This window comes from Primulina eburnea, chromosome 8, assembly GCF_022965805.1.
Source record: "Primulina eburnea isolate SZY01 chromosome 8, ASM2296580v1, whole genome shotgun sequence".
Lineage (NCBI taxonomy): Eukaryota > Viridiplantae > Streptophyta > Magnoliopsida > Lamiales > Gesneriaceae > Primulina > Primulina eburnea.
In genome coordinates, this window is record NC_133108.1 from 6923160 (window position 1) to 6934806 (window position 11647).

The 11647-nt window shown below is 34.0% G+C and overlaps 1 protein-coding gene across 4 annotated transcripts; it reads left to right on the plus strand.

The window, feature by feature from the left end:
* The first annotated feature begins 8528 nt into the window (after nucleotides 1-8528).
* Nucleotides 8529-11234, plus strand: LOC140837751 (WUSCHEL-related homeobox 9-like). 4 transcript variants are annotated; one of them, XM_073203861.1, is made up of 4 exons: nucleotides 8529-8793; nucleotides 9012-9287; nucleotides 9386-10156; nucleotides 10707-11234. In XM_073203861.1, the coding sequence occupies exons 2-4, from the start codon at nucleotides 9167-9169 to the stop codon at nucleotides 11006-11008; spliced, it is 1194 nt and encodes a 397-aa protein (XP_073059962.1). In that variant the 5' UTR covers nucleotides 8529-8793; nucleotides 9012-9166; the 3' UTR covers nucleotides 11009-11234. The 4 variants fall into 4 exon arrangements, with proteins under 4 accessions (XP_073059962.1, XP_073059960.1, XP_073059961.1 ...); XM_073203859.1 differs by having other exon boundaries at nucleotides 8529-8783; nucleotides 8978-9287; XM_073203860.1 differs by having other exon boundaries at nucleotides 8529-8783.
* The last annotated feature ends 413 nt before the right edge of the window (nucleotides 11235-11647 follow it).

An 11647-nucleotide genomic window follows, 5' to 3' on the forward strand; every position in this document is an offset into this window, starting at 1 on the left:
CTGACTGCGGACGCAGGCGTGAGTCTAGGACTGATTGTTAGGATCTGCTGGTTTGAGGTACGAAAGTACTATCCGAGATATCCTGGTTGAGTATACATCCTTATATGTGTTGCATGATTATGTGGTGCATTGATATATGTCATATGATGCATGCTATTATGTCACGTTTTATGATGCATGTTGCATTTCATGTTGAGCCGTATCTCCTTCGAGATAGCCTTTACTGTTGAGCTGTATCTCTTTCGAGATAAGCTATATCTTGTGGGGCCGCTCAGCCCTGTCTTGTCTTGTGGACGCATGGACACCGAGAGTACACAGTGGCCGACGGGTCCGGAGGGCTTCGGTGATCCGGGACATTTTAGGTCCACGTCTGTTCTTGTAGTGGATGCAGTGACCCAGAGGAGTACCGCGCGGCACTATCCGCTTGGCGCCTCTAAACTGAGCATTTTGAGATCCTTTGTGACTCCTATTTCTTGACTACCCTGGTATCATATCATAGCATGTGCATTTCATATAGGTTTGTATACTCATGCTTTTGTACTGGGCGTTCTTATCGCTCACGTCCTCGGTTTTGTTTATCTTGGACACCCCATTCCCACGGGGCAGGCCTCAGGTTGGATGGCTCAGGAGGAGGAGGAGGAGGACGTTGAGTAGCCGGTGGAGTTATTTATTCAGTACTCTTTGATTCGATATGGTTGTACCGTATACTTTCTTTTCATTCTGATTTGTTATGGATTTTCGATTGGGTTGTATAACTATCGTTTGGTGTCAGTTTTCCGCTGTTATCTCTGATTATTATTAATTAAGTTAATTGCATGCTTAGTTCTTGATTAGTAGGTGATTCTGGAACGGGTCACTACAAATTATCTTTCCATGAGAACAAGATCCTACAAGCATGGAAACAAGAGTTTATTATGAATAAAACTTTTAAATCTAAGATATTATATCTTAGAGATAAATACCAAAAACAAATCATAAAGGATAAATATCAAGATTATATTAGGTCAAAAAAGTTTAGGAATATGCAAAACACTTTTATTCCAATTTAAATAAAGGACAAGTATTAATTAGGAATAAAATATTTCTTTCATAACCAAAAAGATCAAATTTTCAGTTTGTTTTAGTTAATTCCTAAACATGAATTTATTTAAAAAAGACAAAAACTTGTGTGAGACGGTCTCACAGGTCGTATTTGTGAGACAAATATCTTATTTGGGTCACCCATGAAAAAATATTACTTTTTATGCTAAAAGTATTACTTTTTATTGTGAATATGGGTAGGGTTGACCCGTCTCACGGATTATGACCCGTCAGACGGTCTCACATGAGACTAACTCGAGAAAGAAATCAAAATTAATAAGCGTGAAATCGTTCTCTACTTCAAGAGATGCAACAGTGCTTTCTTTCGATTTTAGTGAAGCGGCTCATCAATTAGCTTGATTGTTATGCAACTGCTCGGCAAATTATGTTGTTGATCCTCCAAAAAATTTTAATCGTGACTGCTTGCATCTCTTGAAATAATTTCAATCGTGGCTAAAAAAACGACGATTTATAGTAAACCGTGGCTAAAAAAACGACGGTTTGTATTAAACCGTGGCTAAAAAAGCGACGGTTTGTATTAAACCGTCGCTTTTTTTATTTGGCGACGGTTGTTTATAAAACCGTCGCTTTATAGAAAACCGTCGCGAAATTTGTGACGGTTTCTGTAAAAATCGTCGCTAAGCCTTCCGTTTTTTTGTAGGTACACGAACATCGCCGATTACAATAAACTCATTCTTGTTAACCAAATTATGTATTTAATTTTACTTTTTTTTTGTTCTCAAAACAATATTCTTGCCAAGTTTTTTCTTATCCTACTTCTCAAATAAAAATATTACATGGTGCACGCCGGAAATTCTTCGAAAAAATATCGATAGTAAGGTGCTGGTGTTGTATAAAATTTATGGAAAATCAAGCGAACAATGAAATTTTGTATATAGGTTAGGCACATCAAATTTGATGCTTTCTTTAAAAGTATTAATTCATCCCACAAGGTGCAAATGGTTCATAAAGAGTTAACTTTCCAAGATACAAAATATATAACACCGCAATTCATAGTTTACATACCTTCGAATTTTCAGAGCAAGAAATTACAAGCTTTTATTAAAGTAGAATAACAAAAAATTAAACACATATCGAAGAACGTTAGTTATATATATGTAATGAAGATAATTTAACATATTAGTTATGATAGGTTGTCATTGATTCACAAACACAGCCAAAAGACACCTTCAATTGAGGAAGATACACCCTCTCGAAAGAATGCATCTCTTCCACCTAATTTTAAATTTTAAACCGTTTCATTATTAATTTATTTGTTTAAATTTCTTATTTATTATTTTCATTTACTTCTTATATTATTATATTTACATATAATAATATATAACATCAGGGTGGTCTTATTTTATTTTAATAAATTTAATTTAGTATATATGAATGAACATAAATGAGTAGGGATGTCAATAGGTCCGGGTTTTGCCCAGACTCGCAATGGACCCGCATGTATGAGACACGTTTGGGCATACTAAATGGGTCATGGGACGGGTCTGGGTCCAATTTTTCAGACCCGTCCGGATATGGGGCGGGTCATGGGTCCTATAAAACTCGCCTCATACTCACCTCATATATGTGGATATAAATACTTTAGGGTTTTAGTTTTATTAATTTTCATTTTTTTTAGTAGCTCCATCAACCATAACAGTCTGACTTATTGTGAGAACCCAAATTTTTGGGCATGTAATTAATTAAACATAGACATATATAAGAATTTATTTTCGAGTTATAATAAATTCGAAAATATTAAATAATACATGGTATTGAAATTCCAAACTAATAAATACATGAAATTCAAAATTCAGTACAAATCATGTATTAATTTCGAAATAAGACTAGATATCAATCAAATTTGGAAAGAAATATTACATATAAGGTATTTTTTTTTCAACAAAGAAGCATATCAATAATTATGGAAGAAGTATCTCGATATTTATGGAAGGAGTATATCCCAATTTTGGAAAGAATATCAATCAAATTATGTTAAGATTTTCATCTCATTCCTATAAATATGAGGACCCTCCCATTCAAATTTCACACAATTTTACAGAATTTTCGAAAATCCTCTCTAATCTCAACAAAGAATTTTCGAAATTTTCTTCCAAAAAAATTCTGTACGAATCATCAAAATTCTATTCATGTTCAGAAATTTGTTTCTCGCTCGGGTGCTCAGAATCCGATCTCCATCGTTCATAATTTATTTGACGTATTTAGTAACGTACTGTAAAAGTTTGAGCTCGATCCAACGGTTCAATAAGGTGAAAGAAATTTTACAAGACGGCTGATTTTTCGGTAGAGGTGCTGTTGCGTTTTCGAAGCATAATTCATCTATGGTTTCTGAGTTCTTTACGTTCTCTTCCAGTATAAGGTAAGTGAGCTTGTTTTAAAATATGTTGCGTATGAATTATCTCGTTTTCGAAAGTTTCGGTTGAGCACCTTCATTCTGTTTCTACGTTCTTTTTTGTGCGACTTTGGCGCGTTTACATGTTGGCACTGTGAGGATTCACTGAAAATGGGTGTAAATCCCAACATATGTCCCTTCATGGTGGGATAGAACTGTTTTATGGCATCGTCCTCTTAGAAGATTTAAAATTAGGGACTGATATCAATAAACCATAGAAAGTAGAAAAATCGCAGTGCTGTTATGATATGAATATGATGATATATTATGAAAAGTATGGTATGTCTATGTGTCAAAATTGTGTAAATATTTTTGTGTTGTGCTCGAACGGCCCCCACTTACTGAGTGACGACCATATCACTCACCCCTTACTCTACTCTCCCCAGATAAATGAGAAAAGAAAATCAAGGAAGATGAACAAGACCAGTTTTGGGGCTGATAAAAAGTTAATTCAAGAAGTATATTTTAGCTTTGACTTAGTAAGTTGTAAACGCTTCCGCATATTTTTTTTATCATTTTAAGAATCTACGTTGTAAAGACAATCTTTTGATTGATTATGAGTAATAAACTGGTTTTTGGTTTATATTGTACTACGAGACTTGTTGTTTTCAATTGTGTGGTTATAAAACAATGCCGGTGTCGACTAACCCCGGTCACGGGGCGTGACAGTTATTCCTATGTCAACTGTTGCATTTGAATCTGATTTTAACAATAGTGGAAGAATATTTGGTCCTCATCTTAGTAGACTTAATCCAATGACTTTGGAGGCATTGATGTGCTCGCGAAGATGGTTTTGGGGTGAGGTTAAAGATAAATAAATCACAGTTTTATTTTGTTATTGTACTTTCATTTTAATTTTTTTTACTATACTTTCTCTTTTAAATTACATTTTTATTTTTCAATGTACTTTATCTATTTAATTTTGTAGTGAATTCTTCAAGTAGTTTACCAACTTATCTCACTATTCTTGATGAAGAGGAAAATGACCCCGAAGAATGTGTCTGAAAAATTGCCTACTCGCTGATTTTATATTGTTATGTTTAAATTATGTTATGACTTTGTTGTAGGGATATCAAGATTTTTTTGGAGAGCTAGTGACTCTTTTTTTTTATGTAATTCTTTATGTCGTGAAAATACTTTGTTTGTTATTATTAAGTGTGGTCGAAGACATGAATTAATTTTCCACAATGTCGTTTTTAGAGGCTTGTCTGTTTCATAAGAAGAAAGATTACTTTTTTATTTTAAAAAAATGTGGGTATAATGGGTCTCACGGGTCTACCCGATCCCGTTTCGTATTCGAGATAGGGTGGGTCCGAAGAATATTTAATCGGAGTGGGGTGGGTAGTGGGTCAAAATTTTTTTTCATGGAGAAGGTCTTGGGTTTAGTCATGTCCGTTTAATTGACATCTCTATAAATGAGCTGTTAGCATGAGATGAAAAATAATTGTTTAATTATAATATATAATGCAAAGTCCTCAATTCCCCAACAAAATACCATCGGTGTCTAATAAAGGATGTATCCGTGTTTTGCGGATTATGACACATTTTCATTTCTTCTTATTTTTTATATATTAGTTGATTGATTGATTTAAATAGAGATTTATATAATCGAGAAGATAAAGCAAAAATACAAATATCTAATTTTCAATGAAAAAAAATCGTGTAAATCGATTTTATTGATTAATTTTGTAAAACAAATATTATATTTGGACTGAAAAATTATTCAATGCATGCCCCTAACCTAACTAGTCGTGACTTCATATTAAGTAGTAGATCGTGTTACATGTTATGTGTATGTTCAGTTGAAAAATTAGAAATGAAATATTTTTTATTTTAAAATGAAAGTTGTTAATTAAAATTGAGATGTTACATGTGGATGGATGGTTAAATAGTGTTTTGAAATTATTAAAAAGCTTCATTATCTTAAAATTAGTTAGTAAATGAGATTTAACTTTAATAAAAAGGAGTGAACCAATCATATCGATTTTAAACCAGTCCAACAAGTCCTTAATCGGTTTTTAATGGTTCTGGCTCTTTTGACCTTAAAATGGTTATTAAACTTGGTCTAGACCGGACCTATGACTTTTTTCGCTACCGTTATTTTAGGTTGTGTAGTGGGTAAACCTCTGGACTCATATAGTAGTCTACAAATCACGTTAGCCATGTAACCTCCATTGAGCTTACCATGAGTGACAAACTCGCCAAAGAAAGTGGTGATAAAGAAAATCAGACTCCTAACTATTGGTCAAACGCTTAGGCCGATTATATACTTTTTTCAATCTAAAGTTTAACCTAAACTTTACAGAATAGTATATTATGTCATATATATATATATATATATATATATATATATATATATTGATTTATCTTACATACATCATACATCTTTTCATTTTTTTCATCTGATAAAATCAGCTAAACAGTACGTACGTTAGGAAATATAAAAAAATGGTTGATCATATCACCAGTCAATTGTCATAAAATCAGTGTTAATCTCTTATATTGTATGTATAGTATACATTTTATAACTGAGAATATTTTATTAAAGTTGATGTAATAAAAAGTAAAAGTAAAGTGTCTGTGTGTGTGTATATATATATATATCATGCAAATAATTAATTGGAGCTGGCCTTGCTTGATATTCCTGACGCGATACGAATGTTTAAATAGGCCTACACGTAGCTTGCCAAATGTCTACACTAGTCTACGTGAATCAACCAAGAAATAGCTAGGTTTAAAAAAGTGGGAGGGAATGGGTGCGTAAGGATAAATGAAACCAATCCAAACCCAATACCACCATTTATGTTGCAGACAAGAATGGAAGGAAAGGAAGACGCAAACGCAATGAAAGAATGCCAACGTGACATAATAGTAGAAATTATTCAATAAATATCCTCCAAAGTAAAGAGTCCTTTTTTCTCCTTTCTTGAAAATCCCGCCACCATCGAACTCCAGTTCCATCAGGACTGATCAGTCTCCACTGGGATTAAAATTAATAATTCTTTGAATGGATTATATATGAAATAGGAGTGGGAGTTTAACTACTCCCACGTCCAGCATTTGATCATGGGTCTACTCAGAACTGAGAGACGTTTGATGGGATTGTGCGTTTTGTCCCTTTTCCATGATACTTCATTGTCCATCACCACTGCAGAATATTAACCTTTTTGACTCCAAATCTATTCCAATAAATCACACAAAAAAAAAACAATTAATTTTTACCAAGTCTTAAAATTTTATAACATGAAGCAAATCTTGTTGTCGGGATCGGACGGACAAAACATAGACCAAGCAATTACTCTCCTCGATCGTTTTTAAAATGTATTGGGAGTTGCGTTTAGCAAATTACAAGTTAAGTGTACACGCATTGAGATGATAACAGAGAGGAAGAGAAAATAAAAAAAGATTGGGGAAATCAAACCAATCCGGGCACCTCTTTCTTGCCGAGGAATATTTACGACCTTCAAACTTCGCCTGACGCCAAACAATGCTCTTTCCATGGAGTCAAACGGTGCCATTAATATATTTATCGTCTGGAAAAGAAAACTAACAATTAATATTGAAAATGAATGAGAGGAAAATAACTTAAAAGCTAATTAATTGCAAGATCATGCTCATACGTTCTGTATTTCGAAGAAAATACATTTTCAGGAGATCCTACTCATGTGGGCATTGCCCCATGAGAGGATTGATGGCCAAGATCTTGCCAAACATACAATTTCAAAAAAAAATTGTGGGTCCTACATATACATGGACAAATCTTGACCATCCATCCTATCATGGAGGCAATGCCCACATAGGTAGGATGAAATAAACCTATTTTCAGATATATGGTTGATTATATCCAAAAGATACATTAATCCCACTAAATATTTATTTGAGATTATTATTAGTATCATTAATTCATGTTACAATCCAAATTAGCTAAACTATTTTCTTCACTAAAAATCACTTGTCAAAAGTCATATATTGATGCAATCAAAAGTGGTATCAATACCTGTCTTTTCTATTCACACCTAAAAAAAATTATTTTTTTATTTATTTTTCGAAAATTAAATCGACCATTTATCATTCAACAATAGAAATAATTAAGTACATTAAAAAAGTCAAATTATATATACATGTATCTATATGTATGCACCAAATGGATGCAATGTATTATATCATTACATCATTGTCCGCTCACTAACAGATAGATACAGGTTTTACGTATACGTACAGTCAAGATAGAGGATTTAAGAGATATCTAAGACATATAATTAGGGTAGTATATCATACTATACTGAAAATCATATACCACATATTATATATATAAAAAAATAATGTATACAAAATATTATCATGTCGAAAATTCTGGTATACCAAATTGATACGTATAACTGTATCAATTACATCGAAATTTTACATATACCGATATTTCGGTATCATATCGGTGTATGTCATTTTATACCGGAAAAAACCTTATATTTTTTAAATTCATTACTTTATTAATTAAAAATATTATATATTTTTAAGTTTCTATATGTATTGTTACGATATTTTGATATATACCAAAATTTTCAAAATATATACTATTAATATATTAAAAATTCCAATATCATCATCATATCGTATCAAAATTATCGAAAAATTTGATATTTTTCGGTACAGTAGACTGCGTATATAGAAATTTTGATATTTTTTTACATATAATATTGAAAAAATATGCGTTATATTATTAATAATTTTAGATGTTTCGATTCGTTGTGTGGGTGAAAATATATGGTTCAATAAATAAAAGAAAGTGTTGACGACAGCAAATCCATACAGCACTTACTTCCCAAACCCCTATGTGCCCTTTCTTGACTTTCAAACACTCTTTTATTTAATTCCTGCAACAACCTCTTCAAATTACAATAATCTACATTTTTATTTTATTATTTATATGACAGAAAATATATATACGTAATCCCATATTGTCCTCCGTCCATTTCTGATTCTGATTTCTTCTCCTCCACCATTAATACTCCTGTTCTGGTGAAGAAAAACTCATAATAAACAATAAATCAATATCATAATTTTTTTTTTTAAAAAAAATCTCTCTTTGAGAGAGAGTGTGTGTGCGCGCAGATCAGTTCTGTGGCACCATCCCACCACCCTCGTGCATTAAGGGCTCCATCTGTCGACTCTGATGAAGATTCTAATATAAGCCCCGGCATATGTTTCTATCGATGTTCTCTTTGCTTCAAGTCCGTGGGAATTTTCTTGTACTATGCTTAACAAACAAGTATTCTAATATTTATGAGGAAGGGTATGGCCCTGTACTATCTTTCCTCGCTTTATATTCAATTCACTTTCTGTTTTGGTTTTCGATTTTGCAGGCGATTCTTGTCCTGGGTTTTACCTTTTTTTTTATTCCATCCCATCACTTTCTCTTGATAATGAACCTTAATTCATCATAAATTAACTACTGTTACGGTTTAATTATTTTATTTTTATATATAGGACTGACTGTTTATTGCTGATGAACTAAAAACAGGAGTAGGTAATGTGAAAAAAGGCTATAAAGAGAAGATTCAGTCAGTGAAAGACCAGCAAGAACTAGGTGATTTGTTTTTCTCTTCGATCGGGTTGGCTGCTTCAAAATTTCTTCAACTTTATTTACAGCTTTAAGGTAGCATCGAAACCCCAATAATGGCATCATCAAACAGACATTGGCCTAGCATGTTTAAGTCAAAACCCTGCAACACAACTCATCTCCAATGGCAGCAGCATCACTTGACTGCTGGTTACCACAGAACCCCATATATAGCAGGTACTTAAATTTCATGTTATGGGTATTTATTTTCTCTAGTTCAGTGGTTTTCTCAGTGATATCTAGCATGACGTTAATGTGTTTGACATTAATGATAGTTCCCGAAAGTGAAGAAAGAACTGTTGAGCCAAAACCACGATGGAACCCTAGACCAGAGCAGATTCGCATACTTGAAACGATATTCAATTCAGGGATGGTGAATCCTCCAAGGGATGAGATAAGGAAGATTAGGGCACAGTTGCAAGAATATGGCCAAGTTGGAGATGCCAATGTTTTTTACTGGTTCCAGAACAGGAAATCAAGAAGCAAACACAAGCAACGCCAACTCAGTAACATCACCAAATCCCAGCCTCAAACCACCACCCCTTCGCCTCCCATTTCCAACGTCATCACCACCGCTGTCACGGTTCCAGCTTCTTCATCATCTTCTTCAGATAAAACTTCTCCGAACAGCTCAGCAGAAAAGGCTCTTTCTGTCGGCTCTACGCCAGTGATCGATTTGCTTAGTTCTTCAACTGCTTTAGTGAACCAATCTTTTCTACAAGCTCCTAGGGAGCTCTTGGGCGACCACTTCTTCTTTCCTGTGCATCAAAACAATGGAGGATCGACTGCTGCTCCTGGTTTAACACAAGGGTTTTGCTTCCCAGATATATCCACCGTAATAGATCAGGGTATTGGAAGTTGCCCAAGTTTCCAGCTTAGTGAACTCATGCTGATGAATAACTCCGTCTTAAAGAAGGCAGAGGATGACAAGATTAGACTGCAACAGGAGATTAATCCCACCATAGTTACGGCACCAGATAGTACTGTTCCCGCCATTTTTGCTCCATCACTCAGTATTACATCTCCCGCCGATCGCATTCTTCAAGGTATATATCTGCACATCACTTGTTTTTTCTCATGGATTTTAAATTTTATTCATTTTTATGATGAAGAATTATTAATCAACCGTAGGGTTTGTTACTTGACAACCCGTACAGTCGAATATCTTCCAAATTTTCTTGACTGAGAATGAACAGGCCTACCGATATTCTGATCTATATTTCCGCGTGTCTGATTAAAGTCACCTGTGTAATTAGTGACTGATGATATTGTTCACTGTATCGTCTCTCTTTTTGGGATTTCATACGTTTTGTCTTGATGGACATTTAAGTCATATATTTGGTAAGAGACAAGGATACATTTGTCTTTGGCGCCTAATTCTTGCTCACTGTCCCTCATGTGCCTGCATGGTTTGACTTACCCAATCTCCGTCCTAGTTCCTACTCTCTATATAACTCAGTTAAGTACAGCGCTAAATATCAAATCATACAACGATTTAAATCAATAAATTTCATTTCTAAAATATGTACAAGTTTTAACGAGATTAGAACATACAGTCGACTCGATGGTCTTGACTTCATCTGATCTATGGTGCAGAAGAAATGGTCCAAACAAAATCGACCGTGTTCGTCAACGATGTGTGCTTGGAAGTGGGATCGGGGCCGTTCAACGTGAGAGAGGCATTTGGCAACGATGCAGTGCTTGTACAGTCATCGGGGCAGCCAGTGATCACTAACGAGTGGGGAGTTACTGTGCAGCCCCTCCACCATGGAGAATTTTACTATCTGCTTCGCGCGTTCACGCCTGATGAGAACAGGAACATTCATTATTTGGTATCAATAATAATAATAATGTCAATCCTTCTATTTTATTTTATTTTATTATTTATATTTTTATAGGGATGTGCTATGATTGGTTTCTTGCTCATTATTATACAGATTTAATTTGGAGAATTGCTGATGCTGGAGAAGATCAGAAGAAGCTAGGATTATCTGCATTGCTTTATATCTAATTTTTTGTAACCTTCGGTTGTTTGTTTTGGTATTAATCAAAGATTTTACATCTCCATAATATCTACCTAAATATTATCGGTATGTTTGATTAGCATGGGCTGTCTCAGTATCTTGCACAAGCATATACACGTTTGTGATATCTCAAGCAAAAGATGCACTAAAAGAATCTGTGAGTTTACAAAACCAATGTTAGTGAATAAAAAAAATAACTAACTTTCTTAAGGAAGTGAGAGAGCAAAATACATTTAAAATACTTATCAAATCAAATAACCAAAACTACATATGCAACTCTTTGTGAAACCAAAATTCTGCTTGATGAACAACACACTAACCAGCACCGTGATGAGGTGTTGTATCCGTGTGTCTTCAACATTTCATGGCAAAACAACAACAGCATTGGCTTGATCATTTGATCTCTTCAAATTAAATCACCAACTCTCGTGCTTGCTCTCCTGCTACGGTTAATATTCATCCATCAATCCTAGCATCTATCTTTGATTATTTGTAACTTTCATTTGCCTTAGA

Coding starts and splice junctions, on each gene's coding strand:
- LOC140837751 (XM_073203861.1), top strand. CDS start 9,167: ATGGCATCATCAAACAGACATTGGCCTAGCATGTTTAAGTCAAAACCC. Junction 9,288..9,385: donor CAGAACCCCATATATAGCAG/GTACTTAAATTT, acceptor CATTAATGATAG/TTCCCGAAAGTGAAGAAAGA. Junction 10,157..10,706: donor CGCCGATCGCATTCTTCAAG/GTATATATCTGC, acceptor TCTATGGTGCAG/AAGAAATGGTCCAAACAAAA.